This window comes from Cyprinus carpio, chromosome B20, assembly GCF_018340385.1.
Source record: "Cyprinus carpio isolate SPL01 chromosome B20, ASM1834038v1, whole genome shotgun sequence".
Taxonomy (NCBI): domain Eukaryota; kingdom Metazoa; phylum Chordata; class Actinopteri; order Cypriniformes; family Cyprinidae; genus Cyprinus; species Cyprinus carpio.
This window is the reverse complement of record NC_056616.1, coordinates 15,439,190-15,458,375: the sequence shown is the minus strand read 5'-3', so window position 1 is coordinate 15,458,375 and position 19,186 is coordinate 15,439,190. Positions and strand designations below refer to the sequence as shown.

Here is a 19,186-nt window from a genome sequence, read left to right as displayed (position 1 = left end):
GACTTTAGTTTTAACTAAGGTTGAAAACATGTTATTTATAGGTCAGTGTTACACTGAATATCCTCATTTAACCCGCTCCCCTGGTGGGCGATCACGATACTGACTTCATAATTTAAAACCGGAAAAGCCGCCTTTTTTTTTATTTTTTTTTGACATGGGTGTATGTAACACAGTCTGAGTTATAGCACCATTTTGGAAACATATTGCTACACCAGTGAAATCTGTCATACACGATGAACGTCTCCAGTGTGACATTTGTGGTGACTATAGAAAGAATAGCAACGTAAAAAATTATATGATAGCTAGTTTAATTAAATAGGTATTATATTAAAGCTTGCAAAACACTGAGTTACACTCATTGAACTGTTACAACAGTGTCCCCTAAAAGTCTTTAACAGATTGAAACTGTGTGGGACTTGTGTATCATTGTCTAATCAAACCCTACAAGTGACCCTTATGTATCTTTTTGATGTCTGAGAGTCAAAGGTCAGGTATCTGCTACAGAGAGTTAAAATAATCAGTAAAGATGCCTTTGCAGCCAGCCTTACAAAAGATGCTTACAGTGATGCAATAGACTCCATGATAACACAAGATAATTTTATCTGCTGCTAGTCAAAATGTGTTGGCCAACCTGCTTAAAGTTATTATAATCAGCTGAGTGAATAAGACTGGTTATTTATTTATTTATTTTGCCTTTATTGCTTTCTGTCATAGTTAAAAACAGGACACCAGTCTAGTTGTTATGATTTGTGGCAGAGATGCCAGTATAAAGGTTTCAAACCTCATCTGGGCAGACACAAGGAGAACTTGTGTTTAAATGTTTAGAGAGGTTGAAGATCTACTTGGCTGTGGATGTATAAAAAACATTTCTTTTTGGTCATATTAGCAATCATTGTGTTTATATTAATGATACACGTTTCGGTCTAAAACTTGCAGCTAATGCTCTGCTTTTATTTGAGGTTCAAAGTCTGTGTTTCAGAGACTAAAAACAAAAAAGCAGACAAGAACAGGCAAAATGATGGAGTGCTGTTTAATGTGTGGTCACAATAGATTTTTGCCTACAGAGCAGTCAGGAAAAGATAAGAGTTGTTTAAAATGCATATCTGCTCAATAAGCTTGATTAGTAAAAAAATAAAACAGTTTTACTAATTGTATAGGATGTTTCTTATGATCATTCAATGAAAAGTTTTGTTCCCTTAGTGGAAGTTAATGAAGATGCATAATATTACTTTATGTGCTTAATGTGCAATCTGTGTCCATCTCATTTACAGTGACATTGTTCAGAAGTGCAGAGAGGAGCTCAAAGCTATCAGAGAAACCAACCCAGACCTCAAACCTACATTGGCTATCATACAGGTGTGTCTTTGTGTTTAGGTAAAGAGTTGGAGAGCACTTGTGTGTATCTGTTCCTATGTGAATGCATCTCAAGACATTAAAAGCTGGTTTGCTTTTTCTTATGATAGGCTGGTGAAGATGACGGTTTGCTGGAGGTGAATAAGAAGATGGCTGGACAGGTATAACTGTTTGTCTTCCCTTCTGTCCAACATGCAGTAAATAAATGGGTGCTAGTAACACAAATCTTTACAGCGTACTTTACATTACGTTTTAGTAGATGTTTTGTTGTTGATAAGATGAATGGGAATGCAAATTAATAGCTTATCCAGTGTTATATACCCGCTGATTTTGTATCCACACAGATTGGATTGAACGTTATGCAGATTTGTCTTCCACACCAGTGCACAGAGGACGAGGTCAGTGATGCTGCAAATTCTGAAAAGCCAATTAGAGTAGCTTTTTTTGATTAAACAGAAACTATCCTCTTTATTTTACAGGTGATTGACGAGATCTTGAGATTAAATGAGGATTCTCGTGTTCATGGCATTTTTTTGCACCTTCCTCAGTCCTTTCTCTCCAGAAGTGTCCGTAATGCCATTAAGCCACAGAAAGATGTGGATGGGTAAGCTACGGTTTTTTGGTTATATTCATATATGTAACCAAAAATAACTTTTTGGCATAAGTGCCAATGGTGGTTGATTTGAGATTTTTCTAGCTATGAATATTTCCCATCTGCCATGATATTGTATGGTATTTATTAAAAAAATTATTGTATTCTTATGACAGGGAAGTTATTGGGAAACTATTCATTGCAGGATACTTTTAAATATATTATAGATACCTTTACTTTTTTTAATTGAATAGAGTACTACAAGAAGTGTAATTTTGAGGTAGAAACTGAATGTTTTCCACACAAAGTCACATAGGCCTGTACATGTTTGCAGGGTCTCTGATCTTAATGTTGGCCGTGTGGTGTTGGGGGATCAGAGAGACGGCTTTGCTTCACCTGTAGCTGGAGCTGTGCTGGAGATGCTTGCCAGGCACGGTGTGTATCTGTTTGTTTATGCATTTCGGCATATGTTATTACATTTGCATTTAAAAAGGTGAAATGTTTCATAAACACGGCTAATTCTACTGAATGGAGTACTAAACAAATATCCATATTTATATGGGCCATTCTATGCAAACTTCTGTCCCACAACCAAAAAACGCATTTAAAGGGTTAGTTCAGATTCAAATCTTAGATGAATACTATGTCATTCCAAACCCGTAATGTCATATTTCACCCTCATGTCGTTCCAATCTAAACCCGTAAGCCTCCGTTCATCTTCGGAACACAGTTTAAGATATTTTAGATTAGTCCGAGAGCTTTCTGTCCAAAACCACTGAAAAATATTTTGTACGGTATAGTGACAAAAATGGAACACATAATCCAGAATTTGGGGGGAAATAAAAACATTCATCAAAGTAGTCCATGTGATTTATCAGAGGGTCCGTTAGAATTTGTTGAATGCATCGTTAAAATACTGTAATGTAATTTGGTCCAAAGCATTAATCAACGAAAATTGTGACCTTTATTCGAAACATTGTTTTGCGAACTGCTGTGACTGGATCAGTATGACGTGGCTGATAGTGTTTTCTGGTGCGAATATTCCAATAACAAGGAAAAAACACGATCAGCAGCGCCTTTTACAACAGTCAAAGCAGTCAAAATCAGAACAAATCGGAAGAGACTTGGACAATGCTGAATAAAGTCGTTATTGTTTTTACCTCTATTTTTGGATCGCCAAAAATATATTCAGTGCTTCAAAAAATTTCTAACTGACCCACACTTTGATGTTTCAGATCATCAAACAAATTTAAACTTAGTCAAAGACCCCTGTTAAAACCTGTGGTTTATCACACCTGAGTTCAATGGACGTGGACACCCAGGCCTGATTACTGCCACACCTTTCAATGAAAGGGTCAGAATGACCTGCCGGACAAAAGCAGATCAAAAGATCCTTAAAAGCTAACATCATGCCGAGATCCAGAAGATGAAACGGTAAATTGAGATCGATCAGTCTGGAAAGGTTATAAAGCCATTTCTAATTTTGGGACTCCAGTGAAACAGTGAAGCCATTAACAAAGCATTTAAGGAACAGTGGAGGAAACCTTCCCAGGAGTGTCCGGCTGACCAAAATTACCCCAAGAGCACATGATCTATTGAAAGGTCACAAAAGACCCCAAATATTAGTCCAAAGATCTGCAAGCCTCACTTGCCTCAGTTAAGGTCATATATATGATAATATATATATACTATAAAATCATAATTGCATGGGTTCTTTCAAGTTGGGAAACCGCTGCTGAGCAAAAGCTTCAAAAAGTTTGCCAGAAAACATTGATCATCCCAAGAACATGTTTACTATGGTTTTATTATAGTTGTTTGATTTTTTTTTTTGGTGTGTTTGTCCCATTAATTCTGGCGTAAAAGTATCAGAAAAAGAACATCATACCAACAGTAAAATATTTGGTGGTCTTAGTTTTGCTGCTTCAGGACCGAAAGACTTGCTGTGATAAATGGAACCATGAATTCTGCTGTTTACCAAAAAATCCTGAAGGAGAATGTCCGGCCAGTTCTGTTCGTGATCCCTCAAGCTGAAGGGAACTTGGGTTCTGCAGCAGGACAATGATCCAAAACACACCAGCAAGTCCACCTCTGAATGGCTGAAGAAAAACAAAATGAAGACCTTTGGAGTGGCCTAGTCAAAGTCCTGACCTGAATCCTATTGAGATGCTGTGGCATGACTTTAAAAAGGAGGTCCATGCTCAAACCCTCCATGAGGCTGAATTACAACAATTTGCAAAGATGAGTGGACCAAAATTCCTCCAACAGCGCTGTAAACAGACTATTGCAAGTTATCGCAAAGCTAATTGCAGTTGAAATGCTAAGGGTGCCCAACCAGTTATTAGGTTTAGGGGGCAAACCTTTTCACACAGGGCCAGTAAATTTTGGTTTTTTCTTTAATAATAAAAAAATCTCATTTAATTACTGCATGTTGGTTTAATATTTTAAAAGTTTAAATTGTTTTGATCTGAAACATTTAACCTCTGACAAAAATGTAAAAAAATAGCCAAACCAACATTTTTTTTCACACCACTGTATTTACAATCTAGATCAAAATCTAAATAGGTCAATATAATCCTTCTAATTTTATTATTATTATTACTGTTTCGGTAGTGGTTATTTTTGTTAGTGTTTAGGTGTTCAAATTTTTTGAGATGAATGATATTTGAGAATTTTATGAAAATTTAATAGAAATATGTGCTTTGGATATTATACAATTTGCATACATACACATACACATTTTTTCCAAGACGTTTCCAACTCTTGACTTTGGACCAATTTCTAGAATGGCACATATATCAATATATTAAAAATATCCTTCAAAGATGCATTTACACCAACTTTCAAAAATATATGAGGTCTGTAAGTTTTTTTTTTTTTATGAATATTTCATTTATTTATAAATATATTATTGCAATATAAAATAGCTGTTTTCTGTTTCAATATATTTTAAAATATAATTTATTCTTGTGATGCAAAGCTGAATTTTCAGCAGCATTTACAGTGTCACACAATCCTTCAGAAGTCATTTTGTTTTGTTTTTTTTGATGTTTTTGTTTTTGTAAATGTTGAGAACAAACGTTCTGCTTAATATATATATTATAAATAAATATATAGCAGACGCTTTTATCCAAAGCGACTTACAGTGCATTATATATTTTTACCTATATATCCCGGGGAATGTGTTCCCGGGGAATCGAACCCCCAACCTTGCGCTTCGCAACGCAATGCTTTACCACTTGAGCTACAGGAGCACTTATTATATGTGATGTTATAAATGTCTTTGCTTTCAATTTTGATCAAACTAATGTGTGCTTGCTAAATAAGTGTTAATTTCTGTCCAGAAATATCTTACTGACCTCAGATTTTAGAATGCTTTACTTTCTTATTGTAGCATAATGTAATATTGAGTTTACAGTGAATTGATTAGAGCCAGTTTAAATAAACAGTATTTACTTTTTTTGCAACACTCTTTTAGATGCCCCATTGATTGGTAAGATGGCAGTGCTGGTGGGTGTTGAGGGACCCCTGAAGGCAACTATTCAATGTTTGTTGCAAAACAATGGCATGATGGTGCAGACCTGCCAGTGGAGCTCAAAGCACTTGGAAAAACAGGTAAATTGATAACTGGGAGATATTTATTTTTCAGGTCAGTTTTATGTGTAGTTTGCTATTTTCAGCAGCAGAGGGCAATGCTGCTTTGTTTCAGGAGGGACATCTGGCTAAATCATAAGAGGCATACACTAATTTTCTTTCTTTCAGATCATGGATTCGGATGTGGTGATATTGTTAGAGACCGACCACAAGAGCTTCCCACCCACTTGGATAAGACCCGGGGTGGCAGTCATCAACCTCAGCTCAGCCCTAATGGAAGGTACATTCCTTCAAAGTAAAAGTATTAAGCATGGCACACATTATAACAGTTGTTTTTTTTACTTTGCTATACATGAAACATATAGATCCCTTCTTTACTTGAGAAGTGCCGTTTGAGAATAGAGGAAACTATTATTATTGTAGTACCATCCATGTAAAAGACAAGCATTTGATTCCTTTGAAACCGATTAAGTCTGGCACGCAGTTTTCTTCACCTTTCATTAACTGTCATCTTCAGGAGACCTTAATGGATATAGAGACCCATGCTATTTTCTCCATAACCCATAAATTCCATTAGTGTGGGAACATAATATGACAATGCTAATTGTATTTCCTTAGATGATCAGTCCGGGCCAACATTTCATACTTATGATCTTATGTCCTAGAACACCCTGACAGTTGGGAGCACAGGGCTGAAGCTGAATCTGGTGCAGGAGTTGGGCCTCTAAGTGCTGCGCTAAGAATGCAGGTGAGAGGCCTGTTGTTGTTTCTTCTTTGTATTAAAATCTTTAAAAAAGTTATTCTATCAATTTAATATAAAACCTTAAGAACCTGTGGTTTACCAATTTAAAGATTAATTTATTTGAAAGTTGTTATAACTATTATTTGTTAAAAAAAAATAGTAAAATGTTTTTAATTTTAAAGGGGATCACCAAGGCTGAACATTTATTGACCAATAAATAAATACTGTCCAATAAATATAGTCAGCAATATTGTAAAATATTATTACAATTAAAAAAAAATTTCAATTTGAATGTATTTTAAAATTTAATTTATTTCTGGCATGGCAAAGCTGTTTTTTTCAGCAGCCTTAACTCCAGTGTCACATGATCCTTCAGAAATCATTCTGATAAATCAAACTGATCATTTATGGCCTGTTGTCCTCTTTTTAAAGCTGCTTTACAGCAGAATTAAGTTTTGTTTTCATCATTGAAACATTAATTTGATTTGAATTTGGCGCTCAAGAAACTATTATTACTGTCATTGTTGAAAACAGTTGTGCTGCTTAATATTTTTGTGCAGACAGGGTTTCAGGAGTCTTCAGTAAATAGAAAGTTAAAAAGAACTGCTTTTATTTGATATTGGAATCTTTTGTAACATTATAAAAAATCTTTGTCACTTTCGATCAATTCCCTGTGTTTTGAATGGTAGTGTTATGCCAAATCACAGTAGTTATTGCCAGTTTGTTTTTTGTAGTATATATTTGTGCACATAATTATGCAATGAGTGAGGTTGTCATTTTGAAGTGTTCACTAAGATGTTTGTGGCTGTTGTGATCTGCCAGCATGTAGTGAGGAGCAGCAGGAGGTGGATAAAAGAACAGCAGTACCAGCCGTGGAGGCTCCGCCCACTAAAACTCCAGCCACTCTCTCCTGTGCCTAGGTACGAACGGCCTTGCCTTTTAGTTTCTACCGAATATGCATCGCTCACCTTTGCTTGCTCATTTGTGCACAGAACTAATTGGTCTCTCCATCTTTCTTTTTGCATGTTTCTGTAACCCTCAGTGATATAGAGATCTCCAGGGCACAGACTCCCAAACCCATATCCCAGCTGGCTCAGGAGATTGGGCTGCTTCCAGAGGAGCTGGAGGCCTACGGAAACACCAAAGCCAAAGTCCATTTGTCCCTCCTCAACCGCCTCCAACATCAGCCTAATGGCAAATATGTCCTGGTGGCAGGGTGTGACATCAGTTTTTACTTTCACTGAAGTTTAATTCATGTCATATTACGTATCTAAGGGTGTGTTTACGCGTGGAAGGTTTAGTTTGATTTGATTGGTTTGGTTTTTACCATTGGTAAAGGTGTTGGAAGCACTGTTGGTTCCACTGCAGATCTTTGTTTGGATGCAAGAATTCCTGGCAATATTTTGACTCCTTTGCATATTTCATAAGCTTTTAGTGAGTTTTAAGCTGGTAAAAATACCACCATATATATGTACACACATACAATGAGCACAATTAGTCTGACACAGTGTTGTTTTGGATATTTGGTTAGTTTTTTTTAAAAGCTATTCAATCAGGTTGTCATCTTATCCTTATGCCTTTTGTTTTACAGGTGCATCTCAATAAATTAGAATGTTGTGGAAACGTTATGAAGAAATACATTCAGTGCACACAGACTGAAGTAGTTTGTTTTATTTTTTGATTCTTTTAATTTTGTTTTTTTTGGCTTTTATTTAAAAACCCACCAATTCAACCCACCATTTCTCAACAAATTGGAATATGGTGACGTGCCAATCAGCTCAAAACACCTGCAAAGGTTTCCTGAGCCTTCAAAATGGTCTCTCAGTTTGGTTCACTAGGCTACACAATCATGGGGAAGACTGCTGATCTGACAGTTGTCCAGAAGACACGAGTTTCACAATTTGAGTTGAATTACTGAAATAAATGAACTTTTCCATGACATTCTAATTTATTGAGATGCACCTGTATATCTTTAGATTCAGTCTTAAAAATGAATGAATGCTAAGAGAACCAGGAGCCAAAAGACCAAAAGAACTAAGAGAACCAAAGAACGAAAAGTGTGAATACACCCTGAAATGATACGAAAGCAATGATACAATTTTTTATTGAATAACAAAGTTGTACCAAAACTGTATTGACTTAATTCATTGAACAGGTTTGTATCTGTAAATTTAAAGACATCGGAAGTTTTTCATCAGTTAATTGCAGATAGACTGATGACAGTCATTTTTGCATTGAAATAACCTAAATAAGAGAAATAGGTTAAAAGCAAGCATCTAAGGAAAACTTCAGGTCAGTGTTTGTGTGTTTTAACGTTACATCCGTGTACACGTTTGTACTCTGAATCTAAATTCCTCGAGAGAGTGATTGGTGGGCCCAGGGATCTTATCTACTGTTGGCTCTTGAACCCACCAGGAGCCTCCCTTTCATCTGTGTGTGTGAAGCGTGGCTCGGTCAGCTCCAAATGGGGGCCTAGGGTCTCTTTCATGTGTGTGGGGAATGCGCAGAGCACAGGCTTTATCAGCAGCCCCTTCCCTCTCCTTAACTCTCCTTCTTTAAGTCCCGCTCTTTGTTCTGCCTACAGACACTGTGAAGCAGCACTGCCCTCCCCACCCAGCCTACTCAATTACTGTCAGCCACTGGCATGCCTTTACTGCGCTGCCAAAAGAACAGCTCCACAAAGACTGAGAGAGAGGCAGGATGCTGATGGGGAGAGGGTTTGCCGGCTGCCTAATGTAGTTAGATCAGAGGGAAAACGAATAGAGAAAGGCAGAAGGATGAATAGATGTGTAATCACAACCCTCTCCCTTTAAATGTGGGAAATCATGTGTTGAAAATGTTTTCTGTCTGTGTTTTTCAGTATAACTCCCACTCCTCTGGGTGAGGGGAAGAGTACAGTGACCACAGGTCTAGTTCAGGCCCTCTCCGCTCATCTTAAGCTCAACTCTTTTGCTTGCCTGCGACAGCCTTCCCAGGGCCCAACGTTTGGTGTCAAAGGTGTGTTTTTGTGTGTTTGCTTTACCTTAGTTTGATATTGTAGTGTATAGATAACAATAAGTAACGTAACACAGATGCACTTCCTGAAGGTTGCTCCAAAATGTAGGCATTATAATTATGCAACTTGCTAAGATCTAAGCACTCATTTTAAGGCACTGAAACTTGTCCTTTATTAGAGTAGGCAATCCCAAAATGCCCTGCAATGAGTTCAGAAAAACAAATAAATCCAAGATGGTGGAAAAGGAGAGAAATGTTAATACTTATCAATATTGAAAAATATTTAAAAGTACAATTAAATGCAGTTAATTACTGAAATAAAATTTTATTTGAATTTATTGTAAATATACAAATAAAAAAATATATGTTGTGTATTTTTAAAATCAATTCATAATGTAATTTTATGATAATTACAGTTTATCTATTTATATATGTATTTATTTATATAAATGCGTGTTTTTATATATATTTATATGGAGAGTTTCAGATCAGTCACAAATGTTTTATGATGCTTGGGATGCTGCCCATTTAGGCAGTGCACAGCAAGGCAGTTCAATAGATTTTGGATCAAGCTCATGTCTGGCTTTATCAGACGTATTGTCTTGTGTTTTCATTGCTGTGTGTTTGTCAGCCTGCTTCATTATTTTGTCTCCCTGCAGGAGGAGCGGCGGGTGGGGGATATGCGCAGGTCATTCCTATGGAGGAGGTGAGTGACTACAGACATCCTGTCTCCCGCTATCACAAAGCCCTTTACCTAGTATGCCACAACTGATGACAGCCCTTAAAAAAACACACACAGCCATTGAGACCAAGTAACATAAAGTGTAATGTCCAAAACTCAGAGACCACTAGTGAAAATTACTTTGGTTTTGTGATTTTCTATTTATTTATTTTTTATCATTACCAATAAATATCAGTATATCATTTTTAAAAAAGTTCAATCAAAAAATAACCTAATTCGGAATTTGTTGTTATATGATTCATAATTTTTTGTTATATGATTAATAAGAGTTTTTGTTTATAGTTTTATTTTTTGTTTTTAGTTTTATATTTTGTTTGTTATCTCAGACTTTTGGACAACACTGAACATCTAGGTGTGAGAGCAGATACTGTCTTTATCAGAAGCTTCAGAAAACAGCTTACTCACTCTCACTTAATTTTTTTCCCATTCAGTTTAATCTCCACCTCACAGGAGACATCCACGCTATAACCGCAGCCAATAATCTAGTGGCGGCAGCTATCGATGCCCGCATTCTCCATGAATCTACTCAATCAGACAAGGTAAACAACTGCAAACATAATGTTTTGATTTCACACAGAGTAGTCTCCCTGGGATTTAATATTATGATTCATCAATAGTTAGTGTGTCATTAAATAGTATTCTTCCTGATTCTATACAAGTCTGTAATTGCATAGATCACTTCCTAATGCTTTAAGTATTCAGCTATAAATTGTTTTTGTGTCTTTTAGGCCATGTACAGAAGACTAGTGCCGTCTGTTAATGGCGTGAGATGTTTCTCTCCTATACAGATGGCTCGCCTACAAGTGAGTGGACAAGACACCTTTTTAACTTTTATTGCTTGTTAATACCATCATCATTTGACACAGAAGTTATCAGGGCAGTAGTTCTCAGCAAACTACCAAGGGGGCCTCAAGATGACTTAAGACAAAACAAAAAGTGACATGCCATACAGCCAAGTATGGTGACCCATACTCAGAATTCGTGTTCTGCATTTAACCCATCCAAAGTGCACACACACAGCAGTGAACACACACACACCGTGAACAGCCATTTATGCTGTGGCGCCCGGGGAGCAGTTGGGGGTTCGGTGCCTTGCTCAAGGGCACCTCAGTCGTGGTATTGCCGGCCCGAGACTCGAACCCACAACCTTAGGCCAGTTAGGACGAAGTCAAACGTTTCCGTGACTAAACAAAGGGCGCCAAGCATTGCACACCGACGCGAAAAACGCCACGCGTATTAAAAGCGTCAGAACTGCTACATACGACCAATGAGAATGCTTTTGCACACGTGTCTGGAGCTTGCAGTCAACTTGGGGGCGCTCAAAACTGTTGAGCACACATTATATTAACTGCCGGGAAGAAATCGAAGAAGATGCAAGGCAAGATTAATGTTTTGGTCTCGTTGGTGTTGAAGAGCAAACGCGACAGCGATTACAAAAATCTTGATAGTATTTCTAGTATTTTGTTTTTAAAGCCATCTAATGTCAGGGAATGAATTTTATGTTCAATGTCATTCAGCGAAAATCGCTTTTGAACACAAAAAACGCGTTGAAAAAAACCTGGCGAATAACGCGCGCCGATATTCGTCCCGGTGTGTGTACGGCCCTTTAGGGTTAGGGCCAACATTAAAATATGGACTTACTTTAATGCATCCGTTAATTTTAATTCATTTCATTCTTTTAATTAATCCCCTTTTTTTCATTGAAGAGCCAGGGATTCAATGGTCTTTTATTTTTGTTGCCGCCATTTTTTTTTAAGAGTTCTGTAGATTGTATGGTCTTGGAGAATTATTCTCTTATTATATTTGTATGGAAAAAAAATGTTTTGTAATCATTGTTGTGGACTGGTGGGTGGTAATTTTTTTTGAGATCTGCACTAGGATGTGTAGAAATTTGGAAGCAGTACATCACATAACCAACAGGGGTCCTCATGCAGCTATTGCGAAAATTAGCAATTTTTTCTTATAAGGCTGTAATTCAGTAATTCAAGTCTAGCAGTTAACAAGTTTCACTCTTTTTGTTTAAGTAAACAAGTCAAGTGTTGTGTTATGTAGGCTGTGACACAGATAAGCTAAGAGACTCCTCTAAACACAAACTGTTTATCTTTGCTCAGGGACAGGCTGGGTTGACTTGCATTTTGGAAAGGCAAAGCTGGTAAATAAAAGCGACAGCCAGTGATTCAGAGAGAAATTTAATTAAAAAGATAGTCTGAAAGGTATTTATGACTGTACTGGGGCCGCCAACAGCAAAATATTTACAATTTGGGAAAAATCTCCTGAATTCTTCTTCTGAGTCAAGGCCAAAACTAAGTGCAGTAATGAAAGTGCTTTAATAGTAGGGTTGTATCATATGAATGAACAGCTTTTTCATCATAATAATCACTGTATTTGTGTCTTTCTCTTCCTCACCTATGTTTTCAGCGTCTTGGAATAAACAAATCTGACCCCAGTGACCTCACACCAGAAGAGGTCAGGGCATTTGTCCGTCTTGACCTTGACCCTGAGAAGGTCACATGGCAGAGAGGTAAGAGCCTGAGCAGTTTAGATTGCTTTACTGTTCTGCATATGGTACATATCTTACAAAAATCCCTCAATGCCTGATGAGTAACAGAAAGAGATTTAGAGATTGTGGTACAGGATATGTGATGCATAAGACAGTGAGCTGAAGCATGCAGGATGATGACACAATATGTGGCCACTGGAATGCTATTGCCACATTTGAATCTTCTATTTGAATTGGCAAGTGGGAATGCACTATAAACTAGCCATGCTGTTACATCTGAGAGCAATTATTGAGAACTGGTCCCTCTTGAACACATGCAATAATGAGTCTACTCTTCGCACCTGGAAGGCATGCCAAATGTAGACCTTCTGCTTTTGGTTATGGCGCAGTGCCGTCTGATAGCTGCGATCACTGGGGGATGAGATTCAGCTGGATTGGGGTGTTTCCCGTTTTACTCATGGCCGCCTGGGAACATCTGTTGCCTTTAGCCTTACATTCAGAAAATAGTGCTTCAGTGACTGATGGTATATTTACTCTGTCGGTTCAAAAGTGCACACACAGATGAGGGGCCTGGAAGATTAAGAACAGTTTTACATCTCTCTCCTGCTGCGAATGCGAATCTTTATGTGTCTGAGAAGGTCTGACAATCCGTACAACTTTCTCAAAGTGACCTTCATTAATGTAATGTTTAAACCATTAAAGTTTCCCATGGTCCATTATGGGAAGATATCATGTTGTGAATGATATTCTGAGATCGTTGTTTATTAATCATTCTTCAGATGAAATGTTTTGGCTGTGCTGTGTTATGCTGTACTTCATGTACACTGTGTTCTCACAGATGGATGAACTGAAACTCAAGAGGAATACGAGAGACAGTCAGAAAGCAGACTAAACCACTGTTGTAATTTTTGTAGCCCGTGACATGTTTAAAATGAGGCTTATAATAATTGTTCTGTGATTCTATGAGAGAAAACCAACGGGTTGAATTCTTTCTCTTCCAACGTCCTGGCCCTTTGGGAGTTGTTTAGGGAGTGTTTGTGTCTCATACTGCACCCTCCTACATTCAACTTGGCTGCAAGAAAAAAAAAACAAATGCAAAGAGTCTTTGAGGAATGCATGCTTATTGCAAGGTTATGGTTTTGCCTGGCGTCCATCCCTCTAGGTCTCTTTAGTTCACTGGTTTTTGGAATTCATTAGATTGCCTCATACATCTCAGCAGTGACTGCAAAATCTGTTCCGCTTGCAGCACTTAGCTTCCAGCTGAGTTCCCTCATGAAGGGATTCTCTCCAGCCATTGTCTTCAAACACAACTCTGCTACACTTGAGCCAACCAATGTGATGTTATCGCAACCTCATGAAAAAAAAAATATTGCTTTTATTAGAAAAAAATCCTTTGCCTTGAAATGTTTCAATTGCAACAGGATAAATTCACCCAGATGTGAGAATTGTCATTTTGTCAACCTGTATGACACAAATGAAATAATTTTAATGCTGTTGGACAGTTCAATCATTGAGATACTTTACTCTCATTCCTCCATACGAATGGAGTTATTAATAGTGCACCAATCATGTTGACTACTTCTATGGCGCTTTTACAGTATGTTCCTTTATTGCTTGAAAGCTTTGCTTCCCATTTATTGTAGATCCTACAAAGTACATTAATTTCTCCTTGTGTGTTTTAGCAAGAAAGAAAGTCATACAGGTTAGAAATGACATGAGTAAATGACCACAATTTATTTTTGGGTGAACTACCCTAAGGTAGAAGCACAGGCTTTTGATTCTTTGTCCTGTTTTTTCTTAATATATGTTTTCCTCTTTCAAATAGTTGTTGATACCAATGACCGATTTCTGCGTAAGATCACTGTTGGCCAGGCTCACACTGAAAAAGGCCATGCTCGCCAGGTACGTGCTTCAAACTTCTGATTCAATTAGCCAACATTTAAATGTGATGTGTAGAAGTTTTGTCACTTTTCCTTAATGATTATTTAACTCTTGTTCTCCATCCCTCTCTCACTTTTATGTATATTTCCCTTAACTGGAATCTGTTAAGTCTTTCAGTATGTCAACTGCCATCAGAATGAATGACTTTTAAACCAAATCAAGCAGATAACAGTGTGCACCTCAATGGGAAACAGTCTAAGGCCTCGTTTACACTGCAGGTCTTGATGCCCAATTCTCATTTGTTACCTATATCTGATTTTTTTGGCTGTGCGTTTACATGTTCTTTCAATTGTTACCCATATCCGATTCATGTGTTTACACTTGCCATACCATCTGAAACATCTCGTATGTGTTGTTGTCATTTACCGCCTCCACATGTGCTTCGTCATGAGACTAATGTGACTTGTGTGGACAAAACAGGTCACAATGAGCAATTTAAAAAAAATTAAAAAAATTGGGGGAAAAATGAAATTCTCCATTAAAAGACCTTCAAAATTATTTGTGATTTGTTGGAATCGGACAAAAAATTAGTCACACCCATTTGAAGTCGATAGTGAAGTCCTCCATCTTTTCTTCTTATTAATTACTATATTATTAATAATAACAATACAGCTATTTTTTTTAATCTTTACTATTTTATAATATAAGATTATAGAGTATTAGGATAGATAGAAACAAATAATGCATTACTTTTATCATTTTAAATCTAAACTAAAGCATTCATGTACGAAAAACAAACAAATGTAAAAATAACTTGTGTGTTCATTACAAATAAACTGGTTATTAAACTACAAAAGCAGTTCAGTGAGGTGCAGCGAGTGATTCCCTCTTTTCTTTTATTGTTAGATTAACATTATGATGATGCAGATGTCCTATACTGTAATGCATGGATCTAATATAATGTTACACATCAGATGTTTTCCCCCAACAGTTCCCTAAGCGTTCACTTAAGACAGAGCAGATTATGTCTCCGTGAATTCTGAAATACTGTAATTCTGTATATGTGTGTATTTTTTTGTATCATGCACTGTCAGAAGTGCCGTTATATGCACACACTTCGGATGACAGTCAGCGTGAGAAGTGATAACATATGACGTCATTAAACCGCGAAGAAGTACCAAATTGTCGCAGTATTAATGACGTACAGAACGCAATACCACATATCTGATTTATATCCGATTTATTTCCACATATGAATGAGGCCTGAAACCGATCTTGAAATATCCGAATGCATGTGTTTTTTTCCCGTTTACACTGTCATAGAACAGATCCGATCTGTGTCACATATGAGCAAAAAAAATCAGAATTAGGTCACATTTAACTGGCACTGTAAACGAGGCCTAAGTAAAAGCAAATGTTTCATAAAGGTGTTACTGAGCACATACTGTAGCAAAGACCCTCTGAGCTGGTCAATCATGTGCTTACATTTGTCTCCCTCCCTCTGTACCAAAACCACTGAAATGTGCACTACAGCCTTGCACTTTTATTTTTGGGCAACATACAGTATACTATAATGTATGTGTATTTTGGAAAGACAATAGAAGCAAGTGTGTGTGTGTGTGTTTGAAATGTAAAAAAGCACTGAAGCATGTTTCCTCAGGCTTTGCAAACATTGACTGAGGGTAGATCATCTCCGCAATTAGGGTGCTATAAATGCAGTTAAATGGCAAGTAATGATGACACAAGTGGTGTGTATTAAGCGGCTCATCTCTCCTGATAGGGCATCTGGCCACCACTCCTCTGCTCCCAGCTGTTTTATTGGGGGAGTATTTATTAGCTGAGAGTTAAACCAGGACAGCTCGGTTTTTTACTCCAACTGGGGTTGTCTTGGACACATACATACTGTATGTGATAAAGAACCAGACTTGGCAGATGTTGCGTGTCTGTGTTTCTGACAAATCTCTCCACAGTCTATATCGTGACGACTCATTTTGATGGAAATCACCTAAATCATCACTGTGATATGTTTGTGTGCTGGTCAGTATGTGATCTTTCCCTCTTGATTTTACAGACCCAGTTTGATATTGCGGTGGCCAGTGAGATCATGGCTATCCTTGCTCTGACAGATGGACTGGCTGATATGCGGGCCAGGCTTGGACATATGGTTGTGGGCAGCAACAGAAATGGCCAGCCGATCACTGCAGATGACTTGGTGTGTGTGTGAGAGACAGAGAACACATTATTTTTCACATATTTTACATGATTACAACACCTCTCTCCCCAGTCTGGCATGAACGGCTCGAATAATTCCTGTATCAAATGAAGGCCCGCCTTCTGAAATACGAAATGTGCTGTGATTGGATAGCTGGGCCAGTGTGTGTTGTGATTGGCAGCACTCGGCGCCTGGTTGGGAAATGTCATGCCCCTTACCATAGCCCCCTGCTGCGAGCTTCAGTGTATATATTGCGTCAAAATTAAATCGATTTAAATCAAAAGATTTAAACCCGGATGATTGTAACCACTCTAAGTTCGTCTGCCTTGGGAAAGCTAGAGTGTCTCCGACATAGTGATAACACTTGTTGCCTTCTCTAGTGCAGCTCAACCAGGTCTCGTCCCATTCGTTGATATTTGTAATATCACAAATCCAGGAAAATATGCATTGTAGTCCAAACGAGTCGTTCATGGTAGTTTTTGAAAAGTGATTTCTGTTAAAAAAATACTTCGTTTTAAATCAGACTTTGAGCTTTGTAACTTTGCAGATCTTTTTTATGCTCAAACAGCACCATTACAGACTAACTAAAGTTGAAAAAGTAAAATAGCATAATAGCACCCCTTTAAGGACCTTCGTTCTTTAAAAGGTCACTTGGACTATTTTATGGATGCCCTACGCTTCTTTGTACGTGTCAATTGCATTGCTGTCTATGCAGGGTCAGAAAGCTCTCGGATTTCATCAAAAATATCTGAATTTGTGTTACAAAGATGAATTAAGGTCTTGCAGGTTTGGACATGAAGGTGAGTAATTAATGACAGAGTTTTCATTTTTGGGTGAACTACCCCTTTAACTATATGTAAATTGAGCAAAAGTCACAGTAAAATTTATTATTCAAATGAATTGTTCTTTTGAAATATCTATTCATCAGAGAATCCTAAAAATGGCATAATCTTTTCCAAAAAACTGCTGAATCGCTGCTGAAAATTCAGCTTTCCCATCAAAGGGATGAATTATAATATAAAATGTTATAATAGAAATCAATTATTTTAAATGGTAACTTTTGACAATATTACTGTTTTTACTATATTTTTGATCAAATAAATGTAGTCTTAGTGAGTGTAAGAGAACATCTAAAGATTTTAAAAAATCTTATCTATACATTTACTCTGTGTATTAGTACTGTCAAACGATTAATCGCGATTAATCGCATTCAAAATAAAAGTTTGTTTACATAATATATGTGTGTATACTGTGTATATTTATTACGTATATATAAATACACACACATACAGTATATATTTTGAAAATATTTCCATGTATATATTTATATTCATATAGTTGATGTTATTATAAATATTTTACATTTATAAACGTATTTTTCCTAAATATATACATGGATGTGTGTGTATTTATATATACATAATAAATATACACAGTACACACACACATTATGTAAACAAAAACTTTTTTTCTGGATGTGATTTATCGTGATCAATCATTTGACAGCACTAGTGTGTATATAAATAATAATTACTAAATATTTTTTAATTATATTTAGATATGTTCATGTTGTCTAGGTTCCAAAAACAGCAGTGTGAATTGACTGACAATTAAGTGTTCACAAAATAAATATTTCAGTTATTGTGAATATGTAGTTTACATAAGGAATAATTGACGACGGGGCATTGAATTATTAGAAAAATAATGCACACCCGAGGTGGTGATGCGGCCACGACGCGAAGCGGAGTTATTATTTATTATTCTTTTTCTAATATTTCAATAGCCTAATATTTCTAATATTTCAATTATTCCGCTTATACTACAGTTACCACACCTCAAGACATCGTTCCGATGATTTATTTAAAGGGATTCGTCTGGTTTTTGTACTTAAATCGCTAATGTCAGTAGGACTATTTCTTCTGCATCTCATCCAATGCCTCTTTTGCTAGTACCAAAACGTCGTTTTAAACTTGTAATGGAGGCTTCAGACGTTGATAGCATTCTAATGCAGTTATTAATGAAGTTATTAGAAAGCGAGCAAGAGCGACAGAGACACAAAGAGAGAGAGAGAGAGAGATTGTGTGAATTAGGCTAACGTACCTCTGTGCATCTCTAAACACTCTTCTGCTGCAGCGTCTCTAAACAGCGCTGTTATTACATCGCTAGTGAGAAATGTCATGTATAGCCTTTAAGTTGATACACTGTATAGACAACACCTTTTTGTGCAAACTGCATGATCGTTATTATAGCTTTACTATATGCGAAGTGATATGGAACTGTAATGCGAGCAAGAGAGCTGCCTGGAAATACGTTCGCCATTCGTTTCCCGGAAAATAATTGCACACCTCAGAACGTTCGTCAGCCAATCAGATTCAAGCATTCAACGGCCCCCGTAGTATAAATTTATGTAATTCTAAACCTATGCAATATTTAAATCTAAGTAAAATGTAAATAAGGTGTATTCGTATTAAACTTACACTGTAAGCAATATGAAAAAAACAGTATATTTAGTCATTAAAGCTCCAGTATGTGACTTTTGTAATTGACCACAAGAGGGCCCATTTCCAACAATAACAAAG

At 36.9% G+C, this 19,186-nt stretch overlaps 1 protein-coding gene across 1 annotated transcript in view; it reads left to right on the top strand.

The window, feature by feature from the left end:
* Positions 1-19,186, top strand: part of mthfd1l (methylenetetrahydrofolate dehydrogenase (NADP+ dependent) 1 like) — a 52,549-nt gene that overhangs the window by 843 nt on the left and 32,520 nt on the right. Inside the window, exons 2-18 of the mRNA XM_042746432.1 lie at positions 1,272-1,356; positions 1,464-1,514; positions 1,698-1,751; positions 1,833-1,957; positions 2,280-2,380; positions 5,421-5,557; positions 5,705-5,816; positions 6,202-6,284; positions 7,101-7,198; positions 7,321-7,494; positions 9,139-9,275; positions 9,932-9,978; positions 10,446-10,553; positions 10,743-10,817; positions 12,433-12,535; positions 14,340-14,416; positions 16,467-16,607. Of these exons, the coding sequence (XP_042602366.1) occupies positions 1,272-1,356; positions 1,464-1,514; positions 1,698-1,751; positions 1,833-1,957; positions 2,280-2,380; positions 5,421-5,557; positions 5,705-5,816; positions 6,202-6,284; positions 7,101-7,198; positions 7,321-7,494; positions 9,139-9,275; positions 9,932-9,978; positions 10,446-10,553; positions 10,743-10,817; positions 12,433-12,535; positions 14,340-14,416; positions 16,467-16,607 (1,708 nt within the window). The remainder of the gene's footprint in view (positions 1-1,271; positions 1,357-1,463; positions 1,515-1,697; positions 1,752-1,832; positions 1,958-2,279; positions 2,381-5,420; positions 5,558-5,704; positions 5,817-6,201; positions 6,285-7,100; positions 7,199-7,320; positions 7,495-9,138; positions 9,276-9,931; positions 9,979-10,445; positions 10,554-10,742; positions 10,818-12,432; positions 12,536-14,339; positions 14,417-16,466; positions 16,608-19,186) is intronic.